At 57.2% G+C, this 14946-nt stretch overlaps 1 protein-coding gene across 6 annotated transcripts in view; it reads left to right on the top strand.

The window, feature by feature from the left end:
- The window catches only part of bcl9l (bcl9 like), a 233485-nt gene that overhangs the window by 205467 nt on the left and 13072 nt on the right, over positions 1-14946 (top strand). For all 6 annotated transcript variants that reach the window (XM_041174485.1, XM_041174490.1, XM_041174488.1 and 3 more), the window contains exon 7: positions 11103-11202. In XM_041174485.1, coding sequence (XP_041030419.1) covers positions 11103-11202 — 100 coding nt within the window. The remainder of the gene's footprint in view (positions 1-11102; positions 11203-14946) is intronic.

The following is a 14946-nucleotide window of genomic DNA, read 5'->3' on the forward strand; positions in this document are numbered from 1 at the left end:
GGATTGAGAGCGAGTGTGTGTGTGGGGGGAAGTGAGAGCGAGTGTGTGTGTGTGTGGGGGGAGTGTGAGCGAGGTAGTGAGTGTGTGTGGGGTGGAAGTGAGAGCGACAGTGTGTGTGTGGGGGGAGTGAGAGCGAGTGTGTGTGTGTGGGGGGGGAAGTGAGAGCGACAATGTGTGTGTGTGGGGGAAGTGAGAGCGACAATGTGTGTGCGGGGGGGACTGAGAGCGAGTGTGTTGTGGGGGAAGTGAGAGCGAGAGTGTGTGTGTGGGTGGATTGAGAGCGAGAGTGTGTGTGTGGGGGGAGTGAGAGCGAGAGTGTGTGTGTGTAGGGAGTGAGAGTGTGTGTGTGTGGGGGGTAGTGTGAGCGAGTGTGTGTGTGGGGGGAAGTGAGAGCGAGTGTGTGTGTGTGGGGGGGAAGTGAGAGCGACAGTGTGTGTGTGGGGGGGAATGAGAGTGAGTGTGTGTGGGGTGGAAGTGAGAGCGAGTGTGTGTGTGGGGGGAGTGAGTGTGTGTGTGTGGGGGGATTGTGAGCGAGGGAGTGTGTGTGTGTGGGGGGGAAGTGAGAGCGACAGTGTGTGTGTGGGGGAGAGTGAGAGTGAGTGTGTGTGTGGGGGGGGCAAGTGAGAGCGACAATGTGTGTGTGTGGAGGGAGTGAGAGCGAGAGTGTGTGTGTGGGGGGAGTGAGAGTGTGTGTGTGTGGGGGGAATGAGAGCGAGAGTGTGTGTGTGGGGGGAATGAGAGCGAGTGTGTGTGTGTGGGGGGAATGAGAGCGAGTGTGTGTGTGTGGGGGGGAGTGAGAGCGAGTGTGTGTGTGTTGGGGGGAAGTGAGAGCAACAGTGTGTGTGTGGGGGGTAGTGAGAGCGAGTGTGTCGGGGCGAGTGAGAGCGAGAGTGTGTGTGGAGGGGAGTGAGAGCGAGATTGTCTGTGCGGGGGTAGTGAGGGCGAGAGTGCGTGTGCGGGGGTAGTGAGGGCGAGAGTGCGTGTGTGGGGGGAGTGAGAGCGAGAGTGTGTGTATGGGGGGAGTGAGAGCGAGAGTGTGTGTGTGGGGGAAGTGAGAGCGAGTGTGTGTGTGTAGGGGGGGAGTGAGAGCGAGAGTGTGTGTGTGGGGGGGAAGTGAGTGCGAGAGAGTGTGTGCATGGGGTGTAGTGAGAGCGAGTGTGTGTGTGGGGGGGAGTGATAGCGAGATTGTGTGTGGGGGGAGTGAGAGCAAGTGTATGTGTGTGTGTTTGGAGTGAGTGAGAGCGAGGGATTGTGTGTGTGTGGGGGGAAGTGAGAGCGACAGTGTGTGTGGGGGAGGGAGTGAGAGCGAGTGTGTGTGTGGAGGGGGGAGTGAGAGCGAGTGTGTGTGTGGAGGGGGGAGTGAGAGCGAGTGTGTGTGTGGAGGGGGGAGTGAGAGCGAGTGTGTGTGTAGGGGGGAGTGCGAGCGAGTGTGTGTGGAGGGGGGAGTGAGAGCGAGTGTGTGTGTGGAGGGGGGAGTGAGAGCGAGTGTGTGTGTGTGGAGGTAGTGAAAGCAAGACTGTGTGTGGGGGGAGTGAGAGCGAGAGACTGTGTGTGTGGGGGGAGTGAAAGCGAGACTGTGTGTGTGGGGGGAGTGAGAGCGAGAGTGTGTGTGTGTGGGTTGGAGTGAGAGCGAGAGTGTGTGGGTTGGAGTGAGAGCGAGAGTGTGTGGGGGGAGTGAGAGCGAGGGAGTGTGTGTGTGGGGGGAGTGAGAGCGAGTGTGTGCGTTGGTGGGTAGTGAGAGTGAGAGTCTGTGTGGGGGGAGTGAGAGCGAGTGTGTGTGTGGGGGGGAAGTGAGAGCGAGTGTGTGTGTGTAGGGGGGAGGTGAGAGCGACAGTGTGTGTGTGTGGGGGAAGTGAGAGCGAGTGTGTGTGTGTGTGGGGAGAGTGAGAGCGAGTGTGTGTGTGTAGGGGGGAGGTGAGAGCGACAGTGTGTGTGTGTGGGGGAAGTGAAAGCGAGAGTGTGTGGGGGGAGTGAGAGTGAGTGTGTGTGTGTGTGGGGGGGAGTGAGAGCGAGATTGTGTGTGGGGGGAATGAGAGCGAGAGTGTGTGTGGGGGCGATTGAGGGCTAGAGAGTGTGTGCGGTGGGAGTGAGGGCGTGTGTGTGTGTGTGTGTGGAGGGAGTGAGAGCGAGCCTGTGTGTGTGTGTGGGGGAGAAGTGAGAGCGAGTGTGTGTTTGTGTGCGGGTGGATTGAGAGCGAGTGTGTGTGGGGGGGGAGTGAGAGCGAGAGTGTGTGTGTGGGCGATTGAGGGCGAAAGTGTGTGTGGGGTGGAGTGAGAGGGAGTGTGTGTGTGTGTGGGGGGAGTGAGAGCGAGTGTGTGTGTGGGGGGAGTGAGAGCGAGTGTGTGTGTGGGGGGGGAGTGAGAGCGAGTGTGTGTGTGGGGGGAGTGAGAGCAAATGTGTGTGTGTGGGGGGGATGTGAGAGCGAGAGTGTGTGTGTGTGGGGCGTGTGAGAGCGAGAGTGTGTGTGGTGGGAGTGAGAGCGAGTGTGTGTGTGTGTGTGTGGGGGGGAAGTGAGAGCGAGTGTGTGTGTAGGGGGAGGTGAGAGCGACAGTGTGTGTGTGTGGGGGAAGTGAGAGCGAGTGTGTGTGTGTGTGGGGAGAGTGAGAGCGAGTGTGTGTGTTGGGGGAGTGAGTGCGAGTGTGTGTGTGTGGGGGGAGTGAGTGCGAGTGTGTGTGTGTGGGGGGAGTGAGAGCGAGTGTGTGTGTTTGGGGGCAGTGAGAGCGAGAGTGTGTATGTTTGTGGGGCAGTGAGAGCGAGTGTGTGTTGTGGGGGAAGTGTGCGAGAGTGTCTGTGGGGGAAGTGAGGGCGAGAGTGTGTATGTGTGGGTGGATTGAGAGCAAGTGTGTGTGTGTTGGGGAAGTGAGAGCGAGTGTGTGTGTGGGGGGGAATGAGAGTGAGTGTGTGTGTGGGGTGGAAGTGAGAGCGACTGTGTGTGTGGGGGGGGAGTGAGAGTGAGAGTGAGTGTGGGGGGAGTGAGAACGAGTGTGTGTGTATGTGGGAGGAATGAGAGTGTGTGTGGGGGGAGTGTGAGCGAGGGAGTGAGTGTGTGTGGGGGGAAGTGAGAGCGACAGTGTGTGTGTGGGGGGAGTGAGAGTGAGTGTGTGTGTGTGTGGGGGGGAGTTGAGAGCGACAATGTGTGTGTGGAGGTAGTGAGAGCGAGTGTGTGTGTTGGGGGGGTGAGAGCGAGAGAGTGTGTGTGTATGGGGTAAGTGAGAGCGAGAGTGTGTGTGTGGGGGGGAGTGAGAGCGAGAGTGTGTGTGTTGGGGGAGTGAGAGCGAGAGTGTGTGTGTTGGGGGAGTGAGAGCGAGAGTGTGTGTGTTGGAGTGAGAGCGAGAGTGTGTGTGTTGGGGGTGTGAGAGCGAGAGTGTGTGTGTTGGGGGAGTGAGAGCGAGAGTGTGTGTGTTGGGGGAGTGATAGCGAGAGTGTGTGTGTTGGGGGAGTGAGAGCGAGAATTTGTGTGTTGGGGGGAGTGAGTGCGAGAGTGTGTATGTCGGGGGGAGTGAAAGCGAGAGTGTGTGTGTGGGGGGGAGTGAGAGCGAGAGTGTGTGTGTGTGGGGAGAGTGAGAGCGAGTGTGTGTGTTGGGGGAGTGAGAGCGAGTGTGTGTGTGGGGGGAGTGAGAGCGAGTGTGTGTGTGTGTGTGGGGGGAGTGAGAGCGAGTGTGTGTGTGTGTGGGGGGAGTGAGAGCGAGTGTGTGTGTGGGGGGAGTGAGAGCGAATGTGTGTGTGTAGGTGGAGGTGAGAGCGAGAGTGTGTGTGTGTGTGTGGGGGAAGTGAGAGCGAGAGAGTGTGTGCGTGGGGGGTAGTGAGAGCGAGTGTGTCGGGGGGAGTGAGAGGGAGAGTGTGTGGGGGGGGGAGTGAGCGAGAGTGTGTGTGTGGGGGGAGTGAGAGCGAGTGTGTGTCTGGGAGGAGTGAGAGCAAGAGTGTGTGTGTGTGGGAGAAGTGAGAGCGAGAGTGTGTGTGGGGGCGGAAGTGAGAGCGAGAGAATGTGTGCATGGGGGGTAGTGAGAGCGAGTGTGTGTGTGGTGGGGAGTGATAGCGAGATTGTGTATGGGGGGAGTGAGAGCGAGTGTGTATGGGGGGTGTGAGAGCGAGTGTTTGTGTGTGGGGGGAGTGAGAGCGAGTGTTTGTGTGTGTGGAGTGAGTGAGAGCAAGTGTGTGTGTGGAGTGAGTGAGAGCGAGGGAGTGTGTGTGTGGGGGGGGGATGTGAGAGCGACAGTTCGTGTGTGGGAGGGAGTGAGAGCGAGTGTGTGTGTGGGGGGCAGTGAGAGCGTGTGTGTGTGTGTCGGGAGAGTGAGAGCAAGTGTGTGCGTGGGGGGAGTGAGAGCAAGTGTGTGTGTTTGGGGGCAGTGAGAGCGAGAGTGTGTGTGTTTGGGGGCAGTGAGAGCGAGAGTGTGTATGTTTGGGGGGCAGTGAGAGCGAGTGTGTGTTGTGGGGGAAGTGTGCGAGAGTGTCTGTGGGGGAAGTGAGGGCGAGAGTGTGTATGTGTGGGTGGATTGAGAGCAAGTGTGTGTGTGTTGGGAAGTGAGAGCGAGTGTGTGTGTGGGGGGGAATGAGAGTGAGTGTGTGTGTGGGGTGGAAGTGAGAGCGACTGTGTGTGTGGGGGGGGAGTGAGAGTGAGAGTGAGTGTGGGGGGAGTGAGAACGAGTGTGTGTGTATGTGGGAGGAATGAGAGTGTGTGTGGGGGGAGTGTGAGCGAGGGAGTGAGTGTGTGTGGGGGGAAGTGAGAGCGACAGTGTGTGTGTGGGGGGAGTGAGAGTGAGTGTGTGTGTGAGGGGGAGTTGAGAGCGACAATGTGTGTGTGGAGGTAGTGAGAGCGAGTGTGTGTGTTGGGGGGGTGAGAGCAAGAGAGTGTGTGTATGTGGGGTAAGTGAGAGCGAGAGTGTGTGTGTGGGGGGGAGTGAGAGCGAGAGTGTGTGTGTTGGGGGAGTGAGAGCGAGAGTGTGTGTGTTGGGGGAGTGAGAGCGAGAGTGTGTGTGTTGGAGTGAGAGCGAGAGTGTGTGTGTTGGGGGTGTGAGAGCGAGAGTGTGTGTGTTGGGGGAGTGAGAGCGAGAGTGTGTGTGTTGGGGGAGTGATAGCGAGAGTGTGTGTGTTGGGGGAGTGAGAGCGAGAATTTGTGTGTTGGGGGGAGTGAGTGCGAGAGTGTGTATGTCGGGGGGAGTGAAAGCGAGAGTGTGTGTGTGGGGGGGAGTGAGAGCGAGAGTGTATATGTGTTGGAGGGAGTGTGCGAGTGTGTGTGTGGGGAGTGAGAGAGAGAGTGTGTGGGGGGAGTGAGAGTGAGTGTGTGTGTGTGGGGGGGGGAGTGAGAGCGAGATTGTGTGTGGGGGGAATGAGAGCGAGAGTGTGTGTGGGGGCGATTGAGGGCTAGAGAGTGTGTGCGGTGGGAGTGAGGGCGTGTGTGTGTGTGTGTGTGGAGGGAGTGAGAGCGAGCGAGTGTGTGTGTGTGGGGGAGAAGTGAGAGCGAGTGTGTGTTTGTGTGCGGGTGGATTGAGAGCGAGTGTGTGTGGGGGGGGAGTGAGAGCGAGAGTGTGTGTGTGGGCGATTGAGGGCGAAAGTGTGTGTGGGGTGGAGTGAGAGGGAGTGTGTGTGTGTGGGGGGGAGTGAGATCGAGATTGTGTGTGGGGGCATTGAGAGCGAGAGTGTGTATGGGGGATTGAGAGCGAGTGTGTGTGTGGGGGGAAGTGAGAGCGAGTGTGTGTGTGTGGGGGGAGTGTGAGCGAGGTAGTGAGTGTGTGTGGGGTGGAAGTGAGAGCGACAGTGTGTGTGTGGGGGGGCGTGAGAGTGAGTGTGTGTGTGTGTTGGGGGGAGTGAGAGCGAGTGTGTGTGTGTGGGGGGGGAAGTGAGAGCGACAATGTGTGTGTGTGGGGGAAGTGAGAGCGACAATGTGTGTGCGGGGGGGACTGAGAGCGAGTGTGTTGTGGGGGAAGTGAGAGCGAGAGTGTGTGTGGGGGAAGTGAGAGCGAGAGTGTGTGTGTGGGTGGATTGAGAGCGAGAGTGTGTGTGTGGGGGGAGTGAGAGCGAGAGTGTGTGTGTGTAGGGAGTGAGAGTGTGTGTGTGTGTGGGGGGTAGTGTGAGCGAGTGTGTGTGTGGGGGGAAGTGAGAGCGAGTGTGTGTGTGTGGGGGGGAAGTGAGAGCGACAGTGTGTGTGTGGGGGGAATGAGAGTGAGTGTGTGTGGGGTGGAAGTGAGAGCGAGTGTGTGTGTGGGGGGAGTGAGTGTGTGTGTGTGGGGGGATTGTGAGCGAGGGAGTGAGTGTGTGTGGGGGGGAAGTGAGAGCGACAGTGTGTGTGTGGGGGAGAGTGAGAGTGAGTGTGTGTGTGTGGGGGGCAAGTGAGAGCGACAATGTGTGTGTGGGGGGGGAGTGAGAGCGAGAGTGTGTGTGTGGGGGGAGTGAGAGTGTGTGTGTGTGGGGGGAATGAGAGCGAGTGTGTGTGTGTGGGGGGGAGTGAGAGCGAGTGTGTGTGTGTTGGGGGGAAGTGAGAGCAACAGTGTGTGTGTGGGGGGTAGTGAGAGCGAGTGTGTCGGGGCGAGTGAGAGCGAGAGTGTGTGTGGAGGGGAGTGAGAGCGAGATTGTCTGTGCGGGGGTAGTGAGGGCGAGAGTGCGTGTGCGGGGGTAGTGAGGGCGAGAGTGCGTGTGTGGGGGGAGTGAGAGCGAGAGTGTGTGTATGGGGGGAGTGAGAGCGAGAGTGTGTGTGTGGGGGAAGTGAGAGCGAGTGTGTGTGTGTAGGGGGGGGAGTGAGAGCGAGAGTGTGTGTGTGGGGGGGAAGTGAGTGCGAGAGAGTGTGTGCATGGGGTGTAGTGAGAGCGAGTGTGTGTGTGGGGGGGAGTGATAGCGAGATTGTGTGTGGGGGGAGTGAGAGCGAGTGTGTATGGGGGGTGTGAGAGCGAGAGTGTGTGTGTGGGGGGGGAAGTGAGAGCGACAATGTGTGTGTGTGGGGGAAGTGAGAGCGACAATGTGTGTGCGGGGGGGACTGAGAGCGAGTGTGTTGTGGGGGAAGTGAGAGCGAGAGTGTGTGTGGGGGGTTGGAGTGAGAGAGAGTGTGTGTGTGTGGGGGGAGTGAAAGCGAGTGTGCGTTTGTGTGCGGGTGGATTGAGAGCGAGTGTGTGTGGGGGGGGAGTGAGAGCGAGAGTGTGTGTGTGGGCGATTGAGGGCGAAAGTGTGTGTGGGGTGGAGTGAGAGCGAGTGTGTGTGTGTGGGGGGGAGTAAGATCGAGATTGTGTGTGGGGGCATTGAGAGCGAGAGTGTGTATGGGGGATTGAGAGCGAGTGTGTGTGTGGGGGGAAGTGAGAGCGAGTGTGTGTGTTTGGGGGGACTGTGAGCGAGGTAGTGAGTGTGTGTGGGGTGGAAGTGAGAGCGACAGTGTGTGTGTGGGGGGGCGTGAGAGTGAGTGTGTGTGTGTGTTGTGGGGAGTGAGAGCGAGTGTGTGTGTGTGGGGGGGGGAAGTGAGAGCGACAATGTGTGTGTGTGGGGGAAGTGAGAGCGACAATGTGTGTGCGGGGGGGACTGAGAGCGAGTGTGTTGTGGGGGAAGTGAGAGCGAGAGTGTGTGTGGGGGAAGTGAGAGCGAGAGTGTGTGTGTGGGTGGATTGAGAGCGAGAGTGTGTGTGTGGGGGGAGTGAGAGCGAGAGTGTGTGTGTGTAGGGAGTGAGAGTGTGTGTGTGTGTGGGGGGTAGTGTGAGCGAGTGTGTGTGTGGGGGGAAGTGAGAGCGAGTGTGTGTGTGTGGGGGGGAAGTGAGAGCGACAGTGTGTGTGTGGGGGGGAATGAGAGTGAGTGTGTGTGGGGTGGAAGTGAGAGCGAGTGTGTGTGTGGGGGGAGTGAGTGTGTGTGTGTGGGGGGATTGTGAGCGAGGGAGTGAGTGTGTGTGGGGGGGAAGTGAGAGCGACAGTGTGTGCGTGGGGGAGAGTGAGAGTGAGTGTGTGTGTGTGGGGGGCAAGTGAGAGCGACAATGTGTGTGTGTGGAGGGAGTGAGAGCGACAATGTGTGTGTGGGGGGGGAGTGAGAGCGAGAGTGTGTGTGTGGGGGGAGTGAGAGTGTGTGTGTGTGGGGGGAATGAGAGCGAGTGTGTGTGTGTGGGGGGGAGTGAGAGCGAGTGTGTGTGTGGGGGGGGGGAGTGAGAGCGAGTGTGTGTGTGTTGGGGGGAAGTGAGAGCAACAGTGTGTGTGTGGGGGGTAGTGAGAGCGAGTGTGTCGGGGCGAGTGAGAGCGAGAGTGTGTGTGGAGGGGAGTGAGAGCGAGATTGTCTGTGCGGGGGTAGTGAGGGCGAGAGTGTGTGTGCGGGGGTAGTGAGGGCGAGAGTGCGTGTGTGGGGGGAGTGAGAGCGAGAGTGTGTGTATGGGGGGAGTGAGAGCGAGAGTGTGTGTGTGGGGGAAGTGAGAGCGAGTGTGTGTGTGCATGGGGTGTAGTGAGAGCGAGTGTGTGTGTGGGGGGGAGTGATAGCGAGATTGTGTGTGGGGGGAGTGAGAGCAAGTGTATGTGTGTGTGTTTGGAGTGAGTGAGAGCGAGGGATTGTGTGTGTGTGGGGGGAAGTGAGAGCGACAGTGTGTGTGTGGGAGGGAGTGAGAGCGAGTGTGTGTGGGGGGGAGTGAGAGCGAGTGTGTGGAGGGGGAGTGAGAGCGAGTGTGTGTGTGGAGGGGGGAATGAGAGCGAGTGTGTGTGTGGAGGGGGGAGTGAGAGCGAGTGTGTGTGTGGAGGGGGGAGTGAGAGCGAGTGTGTGTGGAGGGGGGAGTGAGAGCGAGTGTGTGTGGAGGGGGGAGTGAGAGCGAGTGTGTGTGTGGAGGGGGAGTGAGAGCGAGTGTGTGTGTGTGGGGGGAGTGAGAGCGAGTGTGTGTGTGTGGAGGTAGTGAAAGCAAGACTGTGTGTGGGGGGAGTGAGAGCGAGAGACTGTGTGTGTGGGGGGAGTGAAAGCGAGACTGTGTGTGTGGGGGGAGTGAGAGCGAGAGTGTGTGTGTGTGGGTTGGAGTGAGAGCGAGAGTGTGTGGGGGGAGTGAGAGTGAGGGAGTGTGTGTGTGGGGGGAGTGAGAGCGAGTGTGTGCGTTGGTGGGTAGTGAGAGTGAGAGTCTGTGTGTAGGGGGGAGGTGAGAGCGACAGTGTGTGTGTGGGGGAAGTGAGAGCGAGTGTGTGTGTGTGTGGGGAGAGTGAGAGCGAGTGTGTGTGTTGGGGGAGTGAGTGCGAGTGTGTGTGTGTGGGGGGAGTGAGAGCGAGTGTGTGTGTGTGGGGGGAGTGAGAGCGAGTGTGTGTGTGTGGGGGGAGTGAGAGCGAGTGTGTGTGTGGGGGGAGTGAGAGCAAATGTGTGTGTGTGTGGGGGGGATGTGAGAGCGAGAGTGTGTGTGTGTGGGGCGTGTGAGAGCGAGAGTGTGTGTGGTGGGAGTGAGAGCGAGTGTGTGTGTGTGTGGGGGGGAAGTGAGAGCGAGTGTGTGTGTGTAGGGGGAGGTGAGAGCGACAGTGTGTGTGTGTGGGGGAAGTGAGAGCGAGTGTGTGTGTGTGTGGGGAGAGTGAGAGTGAGTGTGTGTGTTGGGGGAGTGAGTGCGAGTGTGTGTGTGTGGGGGGAGTGAGAGCGAGTGTGTGTGTGGGGGGAGTGAGAGCGAGTGTGTGTGTGTGGGGGGAGTGAGAGCGAGTGTGTGTGTGGGGGGAGTGAGAGCGAGTGTGTGTGTGGGGGGAGTGAGAGCGAGTGTGTATGTGTGGGGGGAGTGAGAGCGAGTGTGTGTGTGTGGGGGGAGTGAGAGCGAATGTGTGTGTGTGGGGGGGGTGTGAGAGCGAGAGTGTGTGTGTGTGGGGCGTGTGAGAGCGAGAGTGTGTGTGGGGGGAGTGAGAGCGAGTGTGTGTGTTTGGGGGGAGTGAGTGTGTGTGGGGGGAGTGAGAGCAAGAGTGAGTGTGTGTGGGGGGAGTGAGAGCGAGTGTGTGTGTTTGGGGGGAGTGAGTGTGTGTGGGGGGAGTGAGAGCGAGAGTGAGTGTGTGTGGGGGGAGTGAGAGCAAATGTGTGTGTTTGGGGGGAGTGAGTGTGTGTGGGGGGAGTGAGAGCGAGAGTGTGTGGGGGAAGTGAGAGCGAGTGTGTGTGAGGGGGAGTGTGAGCCAGTGTACATGGGGGAGTGAGTGTGAGACTGAGTGATTGAGTGTACAGGGTGGGGAGGGGGGCGGCAGTGTGATTCTCTCTCGCCCATTTTCTGGGTTTCTCACCCCCACAAACCAACGCATGAACAGACCCCCACTCACCATGGGTTGAGTGTGGGTGAGTGAGCCGGGCGCTCAAACACACTGACCCTCTCACTGTGGTCATTCTCACTCATTACTCTTTTTTACATTAACAATTTATTGCCATGACTTTGCTACAATTGTTCCTTTCCTTAAAACCACAACTTTGTTCCGAAATTCAGTTTAATGTTGTGCCAAACCTTACCTTTCTGAAATCTGATCATGGACCCTTGAGTGAGAAAAATTTGAAAATGTTTTCCCTGATGAAAGGGTTGGACAAGCCTGGGTGTAGATGTATTTAAGGGAGAAGCGGGTTAGACACACGTGGGACAAAGGAATGGAAGGATATGGGGATGGGGTGAGATAAAGAGGGGGTTGGGAGGAGGTTCGTGTGGAGCATTAACACCGTCAGGGTCCCATTGTTCTCAGTGACCAGCTTCTGCTATAGATTCAAGATAATTATAGAACTCGAGGGAAAGCCTGTGATAGGACAAGTTTGATGAAAGGACCAAGAGGGACAATGTTGCCCGGTGGGGAGGAAGGGTCACTGCAGTAAAGCCGGGGAAGCTGGGTGCAGAGATGGTGTAAATCGTGACAGCAGAGGGAGGGAGGAAAGGTGGAAAATCTCCCAGAGCCGGGGAATGTGGCAAAGATGGGGAGACCCTGGGGTTCCGAACCTCCCTGCCAGGGAGATCCGTGCCCCAAGTATTAATTCACACCCACTTCCTCCACTCCCTGTGGCTCTGTACACTTGCTTAACAGACGTTATTGGGGTCTGGGTGGGGAGGGGGAGTGTGAGTGTTTGGAGATTGGCTGCAGGTTTGGAGGGGGGTGGGGGGGGGAAGCGGGGCGTTTGAAAAGGGGGTACGAGTTATATTGAAGTTCCTGTTTGGATTGAGTTTTTGTGTTCGATGGCAGGGCTGCAGAAGCTGTGATCCAGGGCCGAGCAGACTCGATTGTCGCCTATCACACACACAACGTGCCTCGGACAAAACTAGAACAAGTTTATGATCAGAAGGTTAGTGACAATCCAACAAAAATGTGCTTTTATCCAGCACCTGAAACCTTGAACAACATCCCAGAGAGAGCTTCACTGAACTATAACCAGGCAAAACCGAACATAGGGACACCTGGCCGTTCAGCCCCTCTCACCTGCTCCTCTATTCAGTTAAGATCGTGGCTGATCCACACCTCAGCCCCATTTACCCTCCTTCCCTCCGCATTCATCGATAACCCGTGCCCCAACAAAAACCTACTGACGTCCGGTTTTCAGCCTCGAGATGGTGCTCCACGTTTTCACCGTCCAAGAGAAACAGCCAAGAGCAGCTGGACAGCAGAGGAGGAGATGCCACGGGAGGCAGTGTGGTCACTCAGCTGGACAGCAGAGGAGGAGATGCCACGGGAGGCAGTGTGGTCACTCATGCAAAGGATGCAGAAGAGCAGAGAGAGGTCACGACCACAAAGAAAACGGTTGTGATTGTGGAGAGGGCAGTTTTGGTTTGAGGATTGTGGCGTGGAGGAGGGTTTGAGTTGTGGGCGATAGTTTGCAAGAGCAGAGGGCTTGTGTGGGGGGAGGGGGGGGTGAGAGGTGGGTTTATTTGTTCAGGAGGTTGATGATAGACACTTGTATTATTCCTGTGCACTGCCAAGAGCCCCCATTAATCACTGCCAGGAACTGTTGAACCATTCTAACCCTGTTAACTAATAGTTAACTTGGGGAGGGACCCAGAACATTGCAGTTTAACCCCATCAGTGCTGAAGGATTCCAAGCGGCTGAGGTCCTGTTTTCAGGGTTGAAAAGCAATGGGTTGGTTGCACTCTGCCTCTTGGAAAGTTGTGGGTTCAAGCCCCAAACACAGAAACTTGAGCACAAAGTCTGACACCCCCCAGTGCATTACTGAGGAAGTGCTGCACTGTCAGAGGTGCTGTTTTTGAATGTGACTTTAAACCAAGGTCCATTTTGCCTATTTACGAGCATGTTGAAGAACAGCGAGTTCTCCTGGTGTCCGCCCTCAACCAACATCACTGAAAACTGATGAGCTATCCCTTGCTGTGTGGGGGATCTGCTGCCTTTGCTGAGAGGAACTGACTGTGAGAAGCTCAATGAACTGGTAAAGATGTTCTGAGATTCTTCATATAGTTTTATTTTATTTGTTCCTGGGGCTTGTGGGCTTCGCTGGCTGGGCCAACATTTATTGCCCTTCCCCAGTTGCCCACAAGAAGGTGGTGGTGAGCTGCCGTCTTGAGCCGCTGCAGTCCATGTGGTGTAGGTACACCCACTGTGCTGTTAGGGAGGGAGTTCCAGGATTTTGACCCATAAGTCATGAACGTGTCTGGACCCAGTTACTAAATTGTACCTTACAATAAAGGAGATCAATTAATTAATTCAATGTTGAATGGAGAGAGAGGTGTGGTTTGAATCATTAATAAATCCGCTCAGAATAATTGGAACCCTCAATCTTCCCCCGTTTACAATGGATTAAAATGATTGGTGGATATCAGGGCTGGAGCACACTATGTGTAATGGATTCATAGTTTTCTCCTGGCCTCCATCTCTCACATGCAATACGTTTTGGAGATGTTGCAATGAGGAATGGACAAGAAATGATGGTGAGTCTCGGTGCCGCTTGGGGCTGAGTGGAGCTGGGGTGGTTAAGAATGTGGTGCTTTGTCCATGATTTTGATAATTTAGTTTAGTTTATTTGGTTGACTCAAAGAGTTAAAAATGCAGTACTGGAATTGAGCAATAATCTCTCTCTCTCTCTCTCTCCCTCCGCCGCCCCCCCCTCTACCCCACCCCCCCACCCCCCACCACGCTTGTACTCTCTCACTCTCTCTCTCTCTCACTCTCTCTTGCGCGCGCGCGCGCTCTCTCACGCTCGCTCTCGCTCTCTCACTCGCGCTTGCTCTCACTTTGTCTCTCACTCTCACTCTCTTGCACGCGCGCTCTCTCACGCTCGCTCTCGACCTCACTCTCACTCGTGCTTGCACTCGCTCTCTCTCTCACTCTTTCACTCTCGCTCTCGCGCTCTCACGCTTGCTCTCACTCGCGCTGTCTCTCACGCTCGCTCTCTCTCTTTCTCATGCTCGCTCTCACTCGCTCTCTCTCTCACTCTCTCTCGCTCTCTCACTCTTGCTCTCTCCCTCACTCTCGCTCCCTCTCTCACTCTCACTCTCGCGCTCTCTCACGCTCGCGCTCTCTCTCACGCTCGCTCTCTCTCTCACGCTCGCTCTCTCTCTCACGCTCGCTCTCTCTCTCACGCTCGCTCTCTCATGCTCGCGCTCTCGCTCTCTCACGCTCGCTCTCACTCGTGCGCTCTCACTCTCACGCTCGCTCTCACTCCTGCGCTCTCTCTCTCACGCTCGCTCTCACTCGTGCTCGCTCTCGTTCTTGCGCTCTCTCTCACTCTGTCTCTCTCACTCTCACTCTCTTTCTCACTCGCGCTCGCTCTCACTCTATCACTCTCACTCACTCACGCTCGCTCTCACACTCTCACTCTGTCTCACTCTCTCTCACTCTCACTTGCTCTCTGTCACTCGCTCTCGCTCTCGCTCTCTCGCGCGCTCTCACTCGCGCTCGCTCTCACTCTCACTCTTACTCTCACTCTCTCTCACGCTCGCTCTCACTCTCTCTTGCGCTCGCTCTCACTCTTTCTCACTCTTTCTCACTCTCTCTTGCATTCGCTTGCTCTCTCGCGTTCACTCGCTCTCTCGCGTTCACTCGCTCTCTCTTGCACTCGCGCTCTCTCACGCTCGCTCGCTCACACTCTCACTCTCACGATCTCGCACTCACTCTCACTCTTGTGCTCGCTCTCTCGCGCTCGCTCTCTCACACTCACTCTCGCTCTCTCTTGCGCTCTCTCATGCTCGCTCTCTCTCATGCTCGCTCTCTCATGCTCGCTCTCTCGCACTCTCACTTTCTTGCGCTCGCTCTCTCTCGCACACTCTCACACACACACGCTCTCGCTCTCTCGCACTCGCTGTCTCGCATGCTCGCTCTCACTCATGCTCGCTCTCTCGTACTCGCTCTTTCTCACTCTCACACTCTCTTGGGCTCAAACTCTCTCACTCACACTCTCTCTCACGCACACTCACTCTTGCGCTCGGTCTCTCTCACTCACGCTCGCTCTCTCTCACTCACGCTGTCACTCGCGCTCTCGCTCGCGCTCACTCTATCGCTCTCTCACTCTCACTCTTATTCTCTCGCTCTCACTCTCTCACTCCCACTCTCTGTCGCTCTCACTCTCTGTCGCTCTCACTCTCTGTCGCTCTCACTCTCTCTCGCTCTCACTCTCTCTCGCTCTCACTCTCGCTCTCACTCTATCTCGCTCTCACTTTCACTCTCGCTCTCGCTCTCACTCGCTCTTACTCTCTCTCGCTCTTACTCTCTCTCGCTCTTATTCTCTCGCTCTCACTCTCTCGCTCCCACTCGCTCTCACTCTCTCGCTCCCACTCGCTCTCACTCTCTCTCTCCCTCTCGCTCTCACTCTCGTTCTCTCGCTCTCACTCTTGTTCTCTCGCTCTCACTCTCGTTCTCTCGCTCTCCCTCTATCGCTCTCTCACTCTCGCTCTTATTCTCTTGCTCTCACTCTCTCACTCCCACTCTCTGTCGCTCTCACTCTCTGTCGCTCTCACTCTCTCTCTCTCTCACTCTCTCTCTCTCTCTCTCTCTCTCGCTCTCACTCTCTCTCGCTCTCACTCTCTCTCGCTCTCACTCTCTCTCGCTCTCACTCTCTCTCGCTCTCACTCTCACTCGCTCTCT

Source organism: Carcharodon carcharias, chromosome 25, assembly GCF_017639515.1.
Source record: "Carcharodon carcharias isolate sCarCar2 chromosome 25, sCarCar2.pri, whole genome shotgun sequence".
Lineage (NCBI taxonomy): Eukaryota > Metazoa > Chordata > Chondrichthyes > Lamniformes > Lamnidae > Carcharodon > Carcharodon carcharias.